This window comes from Oenanthe melanoleuca, chromosome Z (genome assembly GCF_029582105.1).
Source record: "Oenanthe melanoleuca isolate GR-GAL-2019-014 chromosome Z, OMel1.0, whole genome shotgun sequence".
NCBI lineage: Eukaryota > Metazoa > Chordata > Aves > Passeriformes > Muscicapidae > Oenanthe > Oenanthe melanoleuca.
The window spans coordinates 63,068,498-63,089,669 of NC_079362.1; the positions used below are offsets into that span (position 1 = coordinate 63,068,498).

A 21,172-nucleotide genomic window follows, 5' to 3' on the forward strand; every position below is an offset into this window, starting at 1 on the left:
TTTTTCTTCTCCCTCTCCTTCTTTAGGGTGGATTGGTTGATTTCTTTGTTTATTGCCACATTTCAAGGCACAGTAGGAGGGTAATTGTCCATCAGATGTACTATAGATTTTAGTATTGATCATATTGTCCAGTAGGATGTCAAATTGAGTTTTAAACTCTCTAATGTTGATTCACTGGTGACAGATGTTATGAGATTTACCCTTACCATACCCCAGGTCTTGTTTTGAGCTTATTAGACTTTGGACATCTCTAAGAGTTTAATGAATCCCTGGTGATAAAGAAGTTTGGAAAATGTCTTTTAATCTTTGAGTACATTGTTATGTCCTGTGTAGCAGCTTGTTGTAGGTTACCTTTGACTGTTGCTCTAACATTGCATGTTTTCCCTGTGGCTGGATGCGACTGCAACAACACTAATATTGGTCTCTTTTTTGTGGCAGAGTGAGATTTGCTCTGTGTAGCTCAGACTTGTCAGGGAAAGCTCCAGCCATGGCTGAAGGTCTGTGTTGCAGGTATCTGTCTATAGCAGAGTCTCTAACAGGATCACTCCCAACTCAGGCCTAGAAGGAAGGAAACCTCTATTGCCTGTGGTGCTCCTGATAGGTGACATTTCAAATGTACTACCTGTGGATGAGTGTCATTTTGTGCTGGATGTCTGTTTCACAAACTGTAAAGACTTCTCAATCTTCATCTTTTATCTTCTTTCTTACAATCCATTATTACAGTTCAAATGTTTTCTATTATAGTTTTGAGTACACAATGGAAAATTTTTCAGCTTATGTGTTTGTATCCTCTAAATTAATACTTCTGCCTATGCTCTATTGTAGAGCATATTGTTTTCCTCTGTTTGGGCAGAAATTTTTTGTGGTTACAAACAACTCTGATGTAACTGTATACAGTATATTTCTTCAAGCTGGCCGTAAAAATAGACCTGTTAAAACATAACTTATCTTCAATTTGTATGAAGAAATATACTTTGAAAGAAGAGGACAAATCAGCATCTGAGTTAATCTGTTTTAAAGACTATCTATTTTGTCCCATTCCTTGGTTTTCTTGACGTGACCTGCTGTATATTTAATGTTTCATTTCAAAACTTCATTGGTATTAAAACCCCTAATTTTTTTTTCTAAATATTTTCTCTTTTCCCTTTAACTCTGTAGGTAGAAGAAATTGTTGATATAGGAGCATTTGCTCCAGAAGACATTCATGTTCCCAAAATCTATGTTGATCGTCTGTTACAAGGAGAGAAGTTTGAGAAGAGAATTGAAGTAAGTAGCTGAGGTTCTCAGCCACAACATATTTCAGATTGGGATGTTTTTAAAATTGGCATGATTTTTAGTCTAGCCACCAAGTCATAGCACTGAGAAAATAGTGTGAAAAAGACCCATCAAGTTTTGCTAAAAACTGGAGCTTAGATAGGTACTTATGGGGGCCTGAGGATTGAGCCTTCTTTCTTTCACCTCAGACTCAATGGTTCAGTTCCTGAATAATTTAGAGCAACTGCCTGTAGCTGTGGATGACTTCACTGCAGTTGAAAATCTAGTGGAAAATGCTACTAAATTTCGCTTCCCTCTCTCAGTTCACCTGCTGTAGACAAAACAAGAGGAATACCTAGATAAGGATCTGACTTTGACAAATGGATACCTTCTTTTTCACTGGGAAGCTTTTAATGTGGGCACGTGGGGCCAGCCTCAGCCCCTTTTGTGCCATGCATTGAATTACGTTGCAAAGGTCTTGGAAACCTTTGTTCCTTTTTTTTATCAGGAACTTTTTTAACTGGTGGACTTTCTGGTCTGAATAAAAGATATCAATAGCTATTACAATTGCTGCAATAGTGTTCCACCTCTGAAAACACCCAAGAAAATTATGATTATGTAATTGTTCTTTGTTCTTTCTGTGGCTTTGCCACACTCAGGCTATGTCCCTATATTCATTTTTGTGATGTGACAATGCTTTTAAAGTGCAGTTGAAAATTCTGTATTTCTTTTCTGTTTCCATACCCTGGAGGTGGAAGTTGTTCAAAATGTCATTAGAAAAGCTGGTAGAATGGAAGATATATGACACAAGGAAAAAAATCAGTGAGGAAAAACTGCAGAAAGGAATTGTAATAATTAAACTTCTGTTATTAAAATCAAGTCACAAAGACCTAGGAAGTTGTACAAGACCTTTTCTCTGAGCATTCTCCTTTGTGGATGCTAAGGTTAAGAAGCTTTTTTTTTTTTTATTATTATTCCATCTGTTCATTCTGTAAAAGCATGTTACATGTTTCTTGACCGCAAACAGATGTGTCAAACCTTTTTTTTTTTTCCCCCTATGGTTGTGTTGGGTTAGATTGTAATTAATGGCCTGTTTTCTTCTTCTAAATGGCTGCATTATCTCCCAGAAAAGCTTTTTTACCTTTTGTGACAGAAATATTTTTTTCATTTATTAAATTATTACTTCTGCTGCATTTTGGCTGCATAAGTGAATACCTATTTAGTCAATACCTACTGAATACCTGGTGAATACCTACCTAGTCATCTGTCCCCTTCCCTATATGCTTCAGAAAAAAGGTGAGGCAGGGGTGAGGAAGAAAGCTACTATAAAACTACCAAGGAAAATTGTAACAGAGATTCATTTCAATTATGCAATTCTGGTAATGGCACCTCTCACTAGGTATAGGTATAGGAAGGAAATGCCAGATTTATTTACTCTTCCATTAAATTTTATAAATGAGCTGGCTGTACACAAAAAAACATTGATTATGGTAAGTGGTGAGAGAAGGTGAGGAATATAAGAAATAAAAAGAAGCTAGTCTGTCATAATTCTTACTGACTTTAAATAGCAGTTCCTGCCTAACATGGCTCAGAAGTGGTCTCTCTAGAGCCAGCTGTAATTTCTATTCAGCCTTCTCTTTGCTCTGTAGAAACCCTCAGTAATTGTTCTTACTTTATCCATAATCCACAAGTGAAGCAATTCTAGGGAAAATAGCCAAGGCAAGAAAAGGAAGTTGATGGGAAATGCAAGAGGATTGATACTGACTGTTTCTGACTGCCTAAGGGGAAAGTGACTCTGCAAAAATTCTTTTGTGGAGATGAAAAGTAACAGGATAATTTTTTCTGATCTGTTAATTGTTGCCTGAAGTAGGAGAGGATATGAAGACATATGGAGGTGCAGGACATGATGTTTCCCAGAGGGATTTTATATGCATAGGAGAGATGTGCAAAGAACATAATCTATGTAGACAATAATTTAAAAGAAGGATGTTATGAACTTCTTGAATGCCATGGCATTTTCACCTACATGTGATTTACAAAACATGAACTAAAGATGAGAAAATATCAGGAAACAACTTCATGGGGTGTGTAAGATTTTAGAGAGTTATGTTTGAAAATTCTGATTCTTAGCTCCCAGTATCTTTAGATGAATGGTATTTGTCTATCTTATCCTTATAAATCTAGAATAGCTCATTGAATTGAATGAATGAAGAAAGAGAGCAGTATTTGTATTTTCAGCTGACATTTTATGAATCTATTAAGGTGTCTCTGGGGTAATGAATCTCAGACTTGCTAGTATTTGCACTTATGCTTGGTGCCTTCTTCAGCAATTCTCTATGTATCAGGCTTGGCAATACAGAAAAAGAAATAATATTTTGCTATAAGGCTGTCATTGGTGATATTTGATGACTCCATTGGCTTAGCTAAGCTCGAATGCATAAAATAAAAGGTTGCTTTTTTTTATAGAAGATGAATAAATAACTTTATTCTTAGACCAAGTATCTCAGTGCAATCACAAATCAAGCTTTTGTGTCTTGAGAAGCAAGAATCTGGATTCTAATCTTTACTTATGATTACTTCTTATTTTGCAGCGCTTATCAATCAGAAAGCCTGAAGACTCAACAGCCAAACAAAAAAAAGGAGACAATGTGAGGGAGAGGATCATCAAACGGGCTGCCTTAGAGTTTGAGGATGGAATGTATGGTATCCTTCAGCTCTTGCTATTGGTTCAAGTGATTGCTGACTAGAATATGAAACCCATCTGGTTTGGTTAGAACAAGTCGATTAACGTGCTTATTGTCTTTATTGGACCATGTGATTATCTCATTTTATTAATACTCAATTGAAATAGAAGAGATGCTAAGACAAGAAATGCATGGAGTTTTTGTGTCTAGTAGCTTGTCTAGCAGTTGAATGTGTTGCAAGGATTTCTTGGAAAAGTTCGAAAAGAAACTTTATTTGTACTGTCAATTTTTTTGCCATGTAAAAAATTGACAGAAAGCAATTAGACAGTCCAAGGCAAAATCATTCAGCACAAATCTAAGGTATCTAAGTAAAAATAAAAGTGGTTGTGAAGGGGATAGTTCTAATCTACTCTTGGTATAATAGTAATTTTTAGAAATTTGCTTGTTTACAGGAAGTATTTCTGCCTTAACCACTTCTTTTCAGCTAATCTGGGTATTGGAATCCCATTGCTGGCCAGTAACTTCATCAGTCCAGACATAACTGTTCACTTACAGAGTGAAAATGGAGTCCTGGGTTTGGTAAGAATATATCTTGGTTAGTTATTATAATGTTTTTATTTTGCTGTGGCTGGGTTTTATATCCTGCGCACCTCCAACTTCATTATTATATTACTGAAAATATATGTGCTATATTATGTCATCATAATATTCTCACTGTGCTGCAGGGAAGTTTTTTAGGAAATGCTCATTTTATGGTTATGGTGCTACTTTGCTAAGGATGTCCTTAAGAACATGTGTTTCTGGACTCAAAACCATCAGGAATTTGCAAGACCAGGCACTGTGAACCTTAGCAAACATAATTTTAAATAAAGCTTAAAGAAAATATTATTTTTACTCTTGTATGGCTTTATGAGGTTGTAGTTATGACCTTTTTCTGAAAAGTATCTGTCTCTTTGGTTAAGAACAAAAAGAAACCTAAATCAAACAAACCTCTTGCTTTATGGTATTTAGTAATTTTAAGGTCCTTGAACAACATGTCCATCAGCCCTGATATGTTACGTGATATAAATTGTGACTTGTAATGTCAGGATTTTTTTCTGATAAAATTAGAATTCTGTTTAAAAATATATTAAAAAATGCATGTCTGCCATTATATGTTTTTTGTAATTAGCATTAGAAATAATATGGCAATTATTAATTGTATTTGAAAGGCATTTTATTATAAAGCTTGACATACATCTGTATTGTTGTCAGGGTCCTTATCCACTTGAAAATGAAGTAGATCCAGATCTGATTAATGCAGGTAAATACTTTAATTAAATTTAATTAATGGAAAATGACTAACCATGTTAATTTAAACATTTTCTTTTGATACAGTATTTGAACCTAGACTCCTGTGTTATTTGATAATAAATATTAATGTATTTGTCTTCTTTTAAGTGATAGTCTTCTTCAGGGAGAGACTCTCTTCCAGGCCCACCAGTGAATTATGAAATAATCCTTTTCAGAATTGAGATTGCTTTGTGCAGCCTGTAAGGGAATATGGGTTTGTTTTCCTGCCACTTTTCACCTTGAGTCTTCTAGAAAATTGTTTTCAATGATTTATGCTTGGGACATGTTTTAAAACATCCTGTGTATAATGGCCTGGTTTATTCACAGCCAGGAATATAATTCATTTGCATTCAGAGTAGGAGTGGTAGCCAAGGCAGGGGGAAGGAGCTGCCCGGCTGGCACCTGGCACACGAGGACACTGCTGTGGGTGGCTGCTTTTACCACTTTTATCAGGGAATGGTAGTTCTCACATGCTGTTGTTGCCCAGCTGTTTTGGGGCATTTCACCTCAGAAGATGCTGTTGAATATAAAAATGTAAGTTTCTTATGATTTAGTGCACCTGTTTGATCTCTGTTTTTTCCATGAAAAAGTTGTGCCTGTGTACATTCTGTCTCCATGTAAAAATACACTTAAATATTGCACTATGACAAACAGAAGTAGGCTTTGTAACTTTGTTATTGATATTAATGGTATAGGTTGTAGACCTGACATTTTAGACTTGTTTTTTTCATATGGAAAATATACACATTTAATTTTTTTTTTTACAAGTATACACATGCATAGATACAAATACACGTATAGGTGTCTACATAGGTGTCTATACAGACAGTACCTTTCTCAATGACTGTTACCAAGTGCAATTAAACTTGAAAAGTCAAAGGAGATAAAGCACTGACATAAAATAATTTTAATTTAGTATCAGTCCAGCACTGACTTGAAACATTTGCTGCTTGGTTCAGCTAAATTATACTTATCATGGTGCTAGGTAATTGCCTCTGTTAGTATATTTTAAATGTTGAGTTATTTGAGGCCATTTTCTGATTTGAAATAAAAAATTATTTAAGAATCAAGTCCAGCATTTCACCAGTATATATGCAATTGTTTCAAGAACTGCACGAAGGAATATGTCAGAGGAATGATTGAAAAAAAAATTTAGAAGAAAAATATATTAAGAGTGAAATTATATGCATGCGCATTAGAACTTAAGTTTTAATATGGGTGCGTATGACAAATGAACATATTAACAGAATGACAAAGAAAAAGTATCCAAGAACGTCATAAATTCTCTGGAAATGTTGTGCTTTAACATGGAAATTGAGATGATCTTGAATTGATGAAAAGATGATCTTAATAGCTAATAAATATTTTTTAAGAGTTAATCTGGAAGGGATGAAGCTAACATGGCAGGTCAGAATGCAACATGAAAATAAGATTATTGTAGTAATGTTAATTCAGTGTTAAGCATCTTCATATGTCCCTCTGAAACTGCAGTAAACAGGACATGGGATAGACAAGCATCAGACCTACCACCAAAATAATTATTACTATAATTGCTGAAACATTCACATGGTTGGATTAGGACCATTCTATCTGCTTTCCAATCAAATTTGTAAAACCATGTGAAGAAAACAAAAGCTAAATGGCAGAGGAACAGAAATTAAATTTGTTCTCATTCATTAACTGGAATGATCCAACCTTAGCCCCTAAGTCCAGTTTAAAGTTTTTAACATATATTCTTAGCTTGGGCTTTTGCGAAATTTCTCTCTGCAATTGTAATTGTGTTGCTCTGAAATAGGTACGGTTTTTTTCTGTTTGTCCTATTTTCCTAATGTCTCACATGAAGTATATCTTGACTGCAACTGAAAGGTAGACTACTTGGTATTACAGCAGAAATATTTAAAAGAACTGACCTCCTGAGGGCATTTTAAGAAGTGAGTAATGTGGTGCTCTTTTTACATTATTTTGTGGTCCTAAGCCTTTGTGTCTTTCTTCTCATCAGTACCTTGTCACTTTATCCAGGCTTCTCTCTCCATGTTGCTGCCTGCAAAACCTGTTTTCTCTCTCACTGCCTTGGGTGGGTGCCCTGTAGGGGAAGATAATTCCGTCTGTCTCAGCAGGTCTGGATGTAGCACGATGAATTCTTGAGAAGTGTGCAAGACCACTTGAATGACCTTAATTCGATACTATTCTATTTAATTTCCATACAAGTGGCATAAAATATACTTCAGATCAGTTCAATTAAAACGCGTATCTTAGATATCTATGTTAAGTTTCATGCTCCGTTTCTTTCCCTTTTCTCTTTCTCTTAGTTAATCTCATTGTCTTTTTTCCTCTGTTTTCTGGAAACTCTTTAATGATACTCCCCTTTGTTGTTAACGCTGTTTCTTCATTATGTCAAATGTCTCCAAAATATTTCAGTTTGGTTTTTTTCTCTCAAATTTGCCATACTTGTTTTATAATTTTACCTTAATCTGTGTTTCTTCTGCCTTTTCAGAGGCACTCTGTGTGAATGTTTGTTGCTTAGACTGATTCAAAGAGCAGGCAGAAGAGGAAGAAAAGGGCCCTGAACAGTGCCAAAATAAGACACTTTCAGGTGTGCTCCATTGCTTGACTCAAGCATTGTTCAGAGAACAGTGCAGCACACACAGAAGCACATTTTCTCATGCGCTTTTAAAAAGCAAGAATAGACTAGACCTGTCTTTTTTTTTGTTTTTGTATTTTTCATCATTAGAACTATAAACTGTCCAATCTGACCTGCTTGCTTTTCTTTGCAGCCTCTCTGTGTCCTGAAGACTTTATTTTTCTCTCTTTCAAAAAACAGTTACTCCTCACTTTTTCTGTGAATGGAGCAGAAAGCTAAAGTCCATAGATATTTCACACTCCAGTGTTCGTGATGCCTGGAACTGCTGGTGGTCAAATAGCAGGCAATCCTATCATTAGAAACTCTAACAAACTGCTTCACAATTCAATAGGATTGATTAGGTTTACATGTGACGTAGTAAGTGTAATCAGGTCTGTAGCTGTACTGAATCCAAAGGAATTTGATAAAATGTCTTTTTTCTTGGTAAATAGCTGTGACTTCATTTGTTAAAAAAATAAAATGCATCCTGTATCTTATTTCTTTTACAGGTAAGGAGACAGTCACTGTTCTTCCAGGTTCTTCCTATTTCTCTAGTGATGAATCATTTGCAATGATAAGAGGGTATGTAGCAACACTAACTCTGGTCTTTTTGAAATAGGAAAAGAATAAACTGCGTCAGTGGCTGAACTCATTAGTATTTCTTCCAAATGTGGTTAGCATTTAACAACCTGCGAAATTATCATGGACTTATTCAGTGATAGTTTATAGAGGGTTTAGGTCTAGCTATTGGAAATAAAAAAACACTGAGCTAATAGATACCATGGTAATGTTTGTGCCTACCACCACCTGGCCATCTGTAAACACATTTATAACGATGTTTTAACAACTATTTTTTGGTCATTTCCAAGTATCTAATCTGTACTTGCACTTAGGATATTTTCTTTGCTCAGCTTGCAACTGTGATCCTCATTCCACCTCCTTAATGGAAATTCAACGTCTGCACCTGTCTTTTATTTGTTTTTCAGAAAAGAGGTTGGATGCAAACAAACACTAAATCCTAATGGCTCTGAAAAGATAATGGGTGCATGTAAATATGTTAAGGAGTGCACTAAAAAGTAGGAGTTCAGAGATGATTGACTGCACATGCAATTAACCAAACCAGACAAAAGTAGGAACATATTTGAGGCTCAGTAAGCATAAAGAGACATTTGCATCAGTGATACATCTAGTGGGGGGAAAACACGCAACTACGTGTGTGACAAATGGTTGCTACCTTTGTCATATGCCACCATTTTTAAATTGATATAATGAGAATGAACAAAAGCTTATTAAGTTTTGTGGGCTGTTACTTAACATAATATGCTAATTACACACTTTCTATTACCAGAGGCCATGTTGATTTGACAATGCTTGGAGCTATGCAGGTGTCTAAGTACGGTGACCTGGCCAACTGGATGATTCCTGTAAGTAGGTTTTTGAACTACTGTCAGTGTACTCTGTTTAGAATAACAAAAATGTAGCTGAGGACCAGGTAAAGGAAAAAGGGCAGAAGTAAAATGGGCGGTTGTGAAGCTAAAAGTATTAAAATAGAGGATATGTGTATTTTTCCTGCATACTGCTGGCACCAAGCAATCCGTTATCAAAAGTTAGCGTTTTAAAATTATGTTTGTGCATTGTGAAAAGCAAAATATTATTTAATAAGCCTTTTTTCCTGCCTTTTATGTCCATGCCTTCCCAATGTAATTTTTTTTTGCCTGAGGGCTGATGCTTTTTCTTGACAGTAACGACTTTTGTATGGTTATACCTGGAGCAGTGAGTTGAAGGGAAGTGTATACCAGCATGTAGTTAATAAAAAATTATAAAAAGAGCCTGCATTATTTTTCTGTGTTTCTGTCAAAAGATTGCAGCATTACTCTTTGAAATACATTAAGAAAGAAACAATAATACTGCATTTAGCCAAACAGACCTTCAGGTTTCAGTGATAGAAATATAAGCTAATTCCAGCATTGTTTAATCAGCTGATAACATTTAGCCATTCTTTGAACTTTGTGTTCTAACATTAAACATTAGTAACTTTCATACTGTTGACAACTTTGATATTTTCAATGGCTTTCAATATGGTGCTTTGAGGTATGTTTTGTATCAGAGGTGTCTAGAAGCAAATTTTCTTATTCGCCTTGTTTAAAGTAATGAGATATATTTGTATCTGCCTGAACAGTGTTAAAGGCCTTGGGAAACTAAAAGACGATTAGAAGTGGACAAAAACCCAAATGCAGGTTCTTGTGTCTTGCAGAAGCTTTAGTTGAACCCAGCAGTCTGTGACTTCTACAGCAGACCTTTGAGCATGGAAGTCATGGATCAGTGGCTGGAGCATAAGGTGCTTTTATTGAGAGGGTACAGTCTGACATGGGAGCCATACAAGCAGATGTGGGAGAAAGGGTTACGTGAAGGGCTGGTCCAAGCGTCTGTGTGAGTAATTGTGGGGAGTGAGAAGGGTTATGGCTAGGTTGAAATGCACCTTTTAAGATCTGAACTATCAAACGATGAAGACAGCATTTTGTACTAATAAAAAGATTCATTTAAGCATGCATTTCTTGAAACATTGACACTAAGATTGATTGTAATCTTTCTCAAAATGGTGCAGATTTTCATGTTCTTCCCTCAGTGCCTTATGTTCTCTAAAAGTTAGCAATTTTAGTTTTGCATTCATATATAGCGAGATGTTTATTTTTTATATTTGATATTGCTAATTTTACCTGTCAATTTGCCTCTCAGTTCTATTCAACCCCAAAATTATGAATAGCAGGTATGTTTTCAGAACAGGAAAGTATAAAATACAACTTTCAATACTGTGACTTTTTGCTAAGTTTGAGATATATCTTGTTACTACATACTGCAGTATACATCAGATGGATCCTCATAACTTTTTGCTGTCTTCATTTTCCCCTCTTACTAATCTTTGTCTGTTTGCAAATTTCCTCTGCAGTGAGTTTGTATTTACTTGTGAGTAAATTTGCCAGTGACACTTCGTAAATCCAACCAGGAGCCTTTTCAAGCAGCAATAATTTCTCTTTTGTTACTTCTATGAAGATCTGTTGGATGGATGATTCTTAATCTACTTTATTGATGTGTTACTACTATTCTACAGTACAGATTTTTTAAATGGGATTAACAGCCCATGGATATACAGATCTTCCCGCTTTTCCTGTAAATAAGATGATATATTATTGTCAGTTAAATTTAATTATGAGCAAGATGTGTTTCTTTTTTAGTCAAAAGATTTGTGTGTGGGTGAAACAAAGATTGACTTTGCTGAAAACTCATAGTGTAAGGAAATTTCAAGCTCTATTTTGTTCTAACATTTTTCACTTTCATTTGATTTTGGTTAAATACTTCTTATACACTGTAGCTTTTAGATTCTTGTATTGATAGTATTTGCCATTATTTCAGAGGCAAATGATAGCTCTGTATGTTTTGAGCAAGTACCATTATGAAGCAGTCCCTTCTGTTCCATAAGAGCTTGATAACACTTGAGCCCTAGTGTGTGCATGTATGTGTTTACTTGCACTTATTATTAGGAAGTGAGCTGAGGAAGTCTCATTGCAGTAATTACTGCCCTTTCTTTGCTCTTATCTGCTGAGTTTTAATGGAGAGAAAAATCCCGTGAGTAAAGGAAGAAGAGGGTGTGAATATTTTAAGCACATGCAGTAAACAATGCTGTTTGCTTAGGCAGAAGTTACTTCCTAAATACTGACATTTATTGGTAATTTTATTCCATTAAGCACTACTACGTAATGGCTCTTTGTCTTCCTCCCTTTGGTATTTCTCCAACTGACAAGAGGGTTTCTGAAGAGGGAAAGGAGAAGGAGGAAAATTTCTGTGAATCCCCTGGGAACAGAATGCAGTTGTGACAAGCTGGCCGAGAGAAGTTTTAGGAGAAACACAGGGGTCATGGTCATGGAGTAGGGCAGATAAGCCAGAATAGATATTCCATGGCTGCTGGTTGCAGCTGAATGGAGCCATATTTCATTTCATGGGTGCAGGACACTTGTGACCTATCTGTGTGTCTCAGTATCCGAGATTGCTGCCAGCAGGGTGGCTTCCCAGCATGTATAGAGTGGCAGCATTAGTTCTCTCACATGTGTTTTCAAAAGTTGTGGGATTGACTGCACATATCCCTGCATGTACTTGCTTTGTTTCTGTTCTTTTCAACTACTGACTTTTTGAAACCCTGAGAATAGAAGCATTTATGGAACAGTTTCTGCTGCCCTTCTGCAAGGGCAGAAGTTTGCTACGAAGTACTGCAGCTGCAGCTTGCACAAAATAGTGCTTTATTTTCCCCATCCTTCCCAAGAAAAGGCACATAACCATGTTGTTGTTGTGATGTGTGTCAGGGGCTGAGCATAGATCAAAACAAAATACCAGAACTTCTGCTATGTTCCCCTGTGACACCAAGACCTCTGTCTTTTTAGTAAGCGTTTCTGAACAACCCATAACATTAAACAACCCTGATATAACTACTGATACAGCTGATACACTGTACCAGCAGAAAAATTATTGAAACAATAGTGGAGGGTCCCAGCAGCTGGAAGTTGATGAATCTGAAAGCACAAAATGGATGAAATGTCCATGGCATCAGATTTCACTAGGCAGAAACTTCTTGCAGGGGAAAAATATGCAGTAAATCATTAATGAGAAAGTATCATACTTAGGAAGACTACAAAGATGTCATGAGGTTAAGTAGGGTGAGTATCAAAAGAGCCAAAGTCCAACTTAATTTGGCTACTGCCATAGAAGACAGTAAAAAGTCCTTCTATAAATACATCAATAACAAAAGAAGGGCTAAGGAGCTTCTCCATCCTTCATTGGAGGCAGAGGGAATCATAGTGACAAAAGACATGGAAAAAGCTTGCCTTAGTCTTTTATGGTAAGATCAGCTGTTCCCCAGGTACTGAGCCCTCTGAGCTGGAAAACAGGCACAGGGAGCAGAATAAAGCCTCCACACTTCAGGGGAACTGGTCTGACCTGCCACATACATAGACAAACATGTCTAGGGACCAGATGGGAGCCACCCCAAGGTACTAATGCACCTGGTGAATGTGCTCACTGAGACACTTCCTGTCATTTTCCAGCAGTCCTGGTTAACTGGGGAGGTCCCAGATGACTGGGAATTGGCAGGTGCGATGCCTGTCCTGTATGCCCTTTGGAAGGGCCAGAAGGAGGATTGAGGGAGCTGCAGGTCTGTCAGCCTGACCTCAGTGTCAGGGAAGATCATGTAATAGATTATACTGAGTGCCATCACTCAGGGCATACGGGACAACCAGGGGATCAGATAGTTGGGTTTAGGAAAGGCAGTTCCTTCCTTGAGACACCAATCTTCTTCCATGACAGGATGGTCCAGCTTAGTGTAGGGTGGAAGGGTTGTGTATGTTGTCTACCTGGACTTCGGTAAAGCTTTTGACATCATTTCCCACAATATTTTTCTGGACAAACTGGCTGCTCATGGCTTGGTTAGGGGAACAGTTGGCTGGGTAAAGAGCTGTGGGTGGCTGGGTCCAGGGAGTGGTGCTCAATAGTGTTACATCCTTCTGGGGCTGGTCACTGGTAGAGCTCCTCAGGGCTCAGTACTGCCCTGATTAATATCTTTATTGGTGATCTGGATGAGAGCATTGAGTGCACCCTCAGTCAGTTTGCAGGCGACACCAAGCTGTGTGGGAGTGTTGATCTTGCTGTTGGGCAGGAAGGCTCTGCAGAGGGATCTGCACAGGCTGGATCATGGCTGAGGCCAGTGGTGTGAGGTTCAACAAGGCCAAGTGCAGGGCCTGTGCCTGGATCACAGCAACCCCAGGCAGTGCCAGAGGCTGGGGCAGAGTGGCTGGAAAGCTGCCCAGGTCTGGAAAGGCTTTGCGGTGCTGGAGCGTGTCCACAAAAGGGCGACAGAACTTGGGCAGGGTCTGGAGCACAAATCTTGTGAGGAGCAGCTGAGGGCGCTAGGGGTGTTTAGCCTGGAAATAAGGAGGCTCCAGGATCACCTTACCACTCTCTACAATTCCCTGAAAATTCCCAGGTGGAATCAGCCTCTTCTTCCAACAACTGACAGTACAAGGGGAAAGCACCTCAAGTTTTTTTTCAGGGCAGGTTTAGATTGGATATTAGGAGCACTTTTCTCGCCAGAAAGATTGTCAAGCATTGGACTACACTCTCCAGGGAAGTGGTGGAGTTAGCATCACTGGAGGTATTTAGGAGATGTGTAGATACAGCACTTAGTACCCACCATCAAAGAGGACTGAGGGCTGTTGAATAAACTGAATTTAAGTAAGTTCACAAGGGCAGACAGCATATATCCAAAGGTGCAAAAGAAGCTGGCTGTTTCCTAAAGCAACAGGCTCAAAGCCTGGAGTCCAGAAGTTAACATGCAGCAGCCTCAGAGCACCTGACTATTTAGCATGCCTATTCTCTACAAACAATACAAAGAAAAAAAAAATAAACTTTAGCTTTGTATATTCTTCAACTGGAGTCTAAAATTCATGTTTAGATTGCTAAGGTAGTGCATTTAATTAAGTGAAGAAGAGAGTGATGTAATTTGTGCAGGAGGTGCAGTTTGGATACATAAATCTGTATCATTCTTTGGAAAAAGAAAATCCTTGTATTTTAGATTTAGCAGCGTGAGATTTCAGTGCTCTAACATGGACTAGCCAAACCAAAAGGATTAAAACATTAAGAATTAAAATTACAAAAAAAAGTCTAAGCTTTATCAAAGAAGATTATCTGAAAAGAAGAAATGACAAAACTCATTCAAATTCAAAAATAAATCTATTAATTTACAGTCCATAGAGCTTAGTATTACCTAAGGCATTAGGAATATAATTTTATATTTTATTGGTAGTTTTTTTACAGAGCTTCAAAGTACATATTTTGCACAGTTTTGGACACTTTAACCTCATTAGTAAAGATGTTTTAAATGTAAAGGTAAATTGGCAGAGACCAGCCTGCTCTGTGTCTCCATGAGGGTTTTATTTTTGCCTTTAACTATTTGTAGTGCCAAACCTGGCTCCATACCAGGAGTCTTTCTTATACAAAAATTGTTAATTTTAATGATGGAAGAAGAAAGGACACGTGACTCTGAATGCATCCCTGCACTGTGGGTCTTCTCTGAGGAGCCCTACTGCAGCCTGTTTGTCCCTTTGCTTGAGTAGGCGTGCCTTTGCACAAGGCATATTTTAAGTTTGAATCCAGACACATTGTCTATTTACTTTCCTAGTATATCTGTGACACTGAATGCATTAAACTCAGTGTTTCGTTTCAAGCTGTACAGCATTGCAAGAAAAGTATTTTACCTATTAACTAGAAAATGTGTGAAGGACCACAAATGGACTAAAATCTGTATGAATAGAAAATATGCCGGTTAAATATGCCCAATGACTGGATTTCTCTCAGTAGTAATATCAGGTTGTCTGACGTCTAGGACATGAGTAGAGCTACATCAGTAGTTTAACAGAGGAAAAGGATGGGACTTGCAATTACCCAGAGTCCTTTTGGAAATCTACTTTTCAATGGGACATTGGTTTAGTATGAAGATGTATTAGGTTTTTGCAGATGCACATCTTGAAATTACGCCTACAGTAATATATCAGCTTACTGCTTATCTCCAAAAAAACATGTGCCTGAAAGCCCTGTAGAGACTTTGGAAAACAAAATTATCACCATTGCTAAAGTTCTCCATCCAAAGAGAAGAAACTGACTGTATTGTGTTGGCACTACTTCTTCCATCTTTTTGAGGGCTTTTTCTATCAATTTTCTTAGTGTTTATTTCTCTTCAGACTTCATGGAAGTAAAGTAGGATCTCCCTATTGGTATTTTATTCATACTCTTAAATTTTCACTGTAGGAAGAGTGGCAGCTCTGCTTTCTGTACAATGAGAGCAGCTGAAGAAATTCTGCCTGTCTCAAAAATACAAGCATATGTCAAAGGACTTCTGATCTGTGGGTTAGTGGTGAGAACTGTTACTACGATATGGAACCATCATTTTCAAGTGAGACTAGTATTATGCTGGTGGTAAAATTTAATTATTGCATGCTTTGCTGTGTGTTTTGGAAATGGTATGCAAAGGTAAATGGACAGCTTAATTGTCCCATTAGGCTGAAATAACATTCATCACTGTAAAGCAAATCCATTTCAATGAAGCATGTCACAGACTGTTTTGCATTACTCCTGAGAGGCAGCATTTCAGTGTATTCATTTGAATTTTACTCTGTCATTCAAATTTGTTACCCATAGTTATTTCAAGTTAGGTTTATGGGAGAATAAAGGAATTGTATTTGCCCAACTTTTTATGCATATGTTTCATGCAGCCCTAATTTTCTGCTTATGGAGAATAAAAATATAAATATAGTTAGTGCACAGATTTATTGTATGTTAAATTTTAGGGAAGAGTTATTATTACATTTTTGCAGGAAAAAGAAGTAATTCAAGAGCTTATACTCCATTCTTTTAAAAATTAAACTTACTTTTTAATTTTGCATTTCAATATATATTTGTGTATGTCTTGGGAGACACACTTTTTTCAAAACAGGTTAACTTTTTTCAAAACCAGGCCCTTTCATATATGGGTAAACTATACAATAATGGTTTTTTTTGTATCTTAAAAAAAAATACATTTACTATGTTGTGCATGTAGAATGTGCTTAGTTTTGTTGTATTCTGCCAGTATTAACTTTTTGGTTTTTTGTTGTTCCATTACCCGCACTTCTGATTGAAAAATCCTGTTAATGATTTCTCACTTCGTTTTTCCTCAGAGTAAAATCTAATCTAGCTGTCCTAGTTGACAGTATAATTACAATAATTCTGTAAGTGGGACATACGTAAGGACATAAAATCAGTGTAAAATAGAAAGTTCAGAATACTTCAGCTTTTTCCATCTTTTTGATGCAATCTTCATGCGGTCTTTTTCACTGGAAAAATGGAAAGTGAAATCTAGAAGAGTTGTAACATTAATTTTAGAATCAAGTATAAATATACCTGTCCTTTAAATGCAGGACAGGACTGTTAGCAAGGGGCAAAGGAAACATCTACCATTTTATGAATTTAGCAGATTTATACATCTGGGTTTTTTTAATTGTTGTAATAGTTTTAATTTGTTTTAATTTAAATTTTAATTGTTATAATTAACTATTATGTAATTGTTGTAATTAATTGTTCTAACCTTCTTGTAATTGTTTTTTGGAGTTCTTTTATTTTGGGGTTTTTTTTGGTGTTTCTTTTTTTTTCTGAAACAAAGTTTTGAGCTAATATGCACTCTCCCAAACCGACGAGGTGTAACCCCACAACCACTGATGAGTCTGTTAGGTATGGATCTGATGACCTCTTTCACTGTGTTGGGCTGTTTGATGCTGACACATCTGTGCTGGCAGACAGTGCCTGTACAGAGGGGGAGAGCTGTGTGACCCATGTGTGTTTGCAGTACTGCAGAGAGGGGCAGAGATCTTTGAAGGGGCCCTCAGTTTATCCTTTTGACTGCAGCATTAGCACAGCTGATGGTTGTGAGGCAGTACCTTGTATCCTCTGCATTATCTTAGCTTCTGCTTTTCTCTGTGAAGCTCATATTGTTCCAGTTGCTCTGAATTTTAGTGTCTGTCCCTGGCATGATAAAGTAACTTCTTTTCACAAGGATGCCTTTCATACCTTTTTTCCTTTCATACCTGACGCCTTGTCTGTGTCTGTGACCATGAGAGACAATGCTGGCACTTTTGAATTCTTTGCTCTCTCATCCTAGGCATCCTGATCACAGTGTTCAGGGGGATGCCTGAAAGTGGAGGTGGAATGGGAAGCTTGCAGTTTAAACTAGAAGCACTTGTTATCTTCTGTAAGACTTTTTGAAACAGCAGTTTCACTGACTTTGAGCATAGTGTGAAGCACACATATTCTTTTATCTAATGGAAGGAAAGAGAAATTTCAGACTGAATGCTATTTATAGTATTTGTTTAATACTTAGGGCTGGGAACATAGGCAAGGACTCTTAGGAGGGAAGTGGCTTGATTCCTTTCCAAGCAGGTGCACATTTTCACCTTGCCTGTGCTTTGATATTCGGTTTTAAATGGAATTATTCAAGATGCATTTACCACTGACAAGTTTTCATTGTTTCTTGAACTCATCATTATCATCTGGGCTGCTGTACTGTTGATGCAATAGCTGTTTGTCTCAAAAGATCATGTTATTTTAACATAAGCATAGCAGCCCAGGTGCATTTTTCATACGATGTTGGGAGTAGTTATAAAATTCAATTTCAGAAGAAAAGTCTATCCCCCTGGGAGTATAGAGGAAGGTTTTAAGGCACCAGCATGTATTCAAGACCTTAATAATATTAGAAGGCTCCAGAAATTTTCTCTTTTTTCTCGGCTATCTCTTCTTTATCTGTTTGTCTGCTTGGATTTTCTTATAAATTGTTTCCTGCTTGCTGTAGCACCTTTATAGCTTGCTTGAAATACCATTTAGGCAAAATGTTATATTCTCTTGAAAAATATCTTGACTGTCTGGCCCACATTGGATTACTCACAAGTTTCCACTGGAACACCAGGTTCTCTTGGATGCCACATGACCAAAAAACCATGAAGGTTCCTGTTTAGGAATTACCATTAGGCTAAATTAATTCCTCTTTCATGTTATATTTTGACCATTCAAATAATGTTCAGATATAAACACATTAAATGAGAAAATACATACCTTTCTCTCATATTTTCTTGAAGATACCCCATTACCACAATAACAAAATAATTAATTTTGCAATAAGTGGGCATTATAAGAAATTCCACTAGTACTGTGTAGGTTTATGACCTACACAAAGAAGCAGGAGAGCTGATGACCTCAATTTAGAAAACCCAAAGCACCAGGTCTGAAATTTCTATGTCTTGCACTCCAGTATTATTTGGACTGAGACTTAGAAAAAACTGCTGATGAAAGCACAATGGGAAAAGAAGAATTCACACCTTGTATTGTAACTGAGAAGTTGCAAGGAAATTGTCAGCTTGTGTCTGCTCTCGACCCATCTACCTGTATAAATAACTGCCAACACTGGACCTCTCAGAAGTGCATAGCTAATTCAAAAATCTTTTATTCTTACTTCAAGCTCTGTCTGATGAAATGGATTTATAACAGTTCTTCAAATTACCAATGCTCTACCACCAGTGTCTTTCATTCTGAAAGGCTTCTTGAGCTAGCAGCACCGTTGTAATTAAGAACTAACAAAAATAATCTTAAATAAATGAATGGAGGGAGCAGGGTAGGGCAAAAATAAGCAGAGTGTCTTTTTGGAATCACCTTTTAGTCTTGAATATTTTAATTCAAATTTAGCATTCAGCTGTCCCCTTTTTCAGTATGGTCTGGGGAAAAATGCAGATTGTGGTAGTATAGAAGATGCGCTGAGAGTAATGTAAGTCTCTCATGCTTTGGATATTCCTCAAAATAAAAGCATGTAATTACTTGGCTAGTTGCATTTAATGCTGAATTGATTTGCTTTACCAGGAACCACCCTATAGTGATGAATATGTTTTCCTAAATAGGAAGAGCAGATGGAGCAATTTAAAATCCCTAAGTTCTTCTCTTCAGCTTGCATTTTCCTCTTCACACAAAAAGGGATGGTGTCTCTTCTCTCAGTTCTCTATGACAGCTTCTTCAGCAGTACATTTGTTTTTGACCTTCACCAGCACTTAGTTCCTCTGGAATTTACTTGTTTCTGTAGGTCTTTTGTAGTTAATAGAATGAAAAGTCCTGGAAAATGAGCTAATGGCACTGTCAGGATAGATGTATTGATAGCCTGATTGTCAATGCAAACATATTCTGAGTTACTGTGGAGATCATATGTCATCTGCAGCTGCCCTGCATTATCTTGTCATGGGGTTTCTGGCATGCAGGTTAGGGGTCACTGCAGTCTCTGTGAGAGCTGTGTTTTTCCAGGCAGGATGGAGAATGATCTGAGCAGTGCTAGGAAGTTAAGGACAGAGATAAATCCTTTTCACATTTGTATTTGCAAAGAAATATTTGGTAGTTATGATAATTTATGTGATAAATATTTAATATTAGTCTGACTGAACAATGCCAAAGGGCTTGTTTATAGATTTCGGAAGATGCGATTTATTCTTCACTATGCCAATAGTAGGAAAATAGGAATATTTGCGTGTGTGTGTGTGTGTGTGTGTGTGTGAATACTGCTGTCATGGTTTGACACTGGCTGAATGCCAGGTACCCATGAGAGTTGCTCACTCAATCTCCCCTGCTATGGCTGGGCAGAGGAGGGAAAAAAATTAACAAAGGATTAATAAATTAGATAAGGACTGGGAGAAAACATTTCAAGGGCAAAACAGGCTAAAGTAATGTTGCAAAGTGAAATTTATTACTAAGAGAATCAGAGGAGGATAATGAGAAGTAAAATGAGCCCTTAAAACACCTCCCCGCAGCCCCTCCCTCCTTCCCAGGGATGGGGCGTGGGGGTTTGGTCAGTTCATCACCGAGGTTTTCCTCCCCTGCTCTGGGAGAGGAGTCCTGCCCCTGTGAGGCTTTGGGGGTCCCTCCCACGGCAGACAGTTATCCCTGAGCTTCCCCAGCGTGGGTTCACTCCCATGGGCAGCAGCCAAACAGCACCAGCTGCAAATGTTAGTCCTTCCACAGGGCACAGAGCCCTCCCAAAATGCTGTGACATGGGTCATTCTTCACGGAGTACAGCCCTCCAAGGACAGGCTGCTCCAGCCTGGAAGCAGGGCCCTTTCTCCACGGGATCACAGCCCCCTCCAGGCATCCATGGGCTTTGCACAGGCACCTACCCCATGGCGAGTGGATCTCTGCATCCCCATGGATCCCATGGGCTGTGTGTGGATCTCTGCATCCCCATGGATCCCATGGGCTGTGGGTGGATCTCTGCATCCTCCATGGATCCCCATGGGCTGTGTGTGGATCTCTGCATCCCCATGGATCCCATGGGCTGTGGGTGGATCTCTGCATCCTCCATGGATCCCCATGGGCTGTGTGTGGATCTCTGCATCCCCATGGATCCCATGGGCTGTGGGTGGATCTCTGCATCTCCCATGGATCCCCATGGGCTGTGGGTGGATCTCTGCATCCCCATGGATCCCTATGGGCTGTGGGTGGATCTCTACATCCCTATGGATCCCCATGTCTGCAGGGGCACAGCAGCCTCACTGTGATATCACCATGGTCTCACCACAACCTGCAGAGGAATCTCAGCTCCAGCACCTGGAACATTTCCTCCCTTCCTTTTCCACTGACCTTGGTGTCTCCAAGTTGTTTCCCTCTCATGTTCTTACCTCTTCCT

At 38.0% G+C, this 21,172-nt stretch overlaps 1 protein-coding gene across 1 annotated transcript in view; it reads left to right on the forward strand.

Annotated features, from left to right (window-relative positions):
- Positions 1 to 21,172, forward strand: part of OXCT1 (3-oxoacid CoA-transferase 1) — an 84,434-nt gene that overhangs the window by 44,322 nt on the left and 18,940 nt on the right. Inside the window, exons 8-13 of the mRNA XM_056513220.1 lie at positions 1,159 to 1,266; positions 3,846 to 3,957; positions 4,423 to 4,517; positions 5,193 to 5,241; positions 8,400 to 8,472; positions 9,239 to 9,314. Of these exons, the coding sequence (XP_056369195.1) occupies positions 1,159 to 1,266; positions 3,846 to 3,957; positions 4,423 to 4,517; positions 5,193 to 5,241; positions 8,400 to 8,472; positions 9,239 to 9,314 (513 nt within the window). The remainder of the gene's footprint in view (positions 1 to 1,158; positions 1,267 to 3,845; positions 3,958 to 4,422; positions 4,518 to 5,192; positions 5,242 to 8,399; positions 8,473 to 9,238; positions 9,315 to 21,172) is intronic.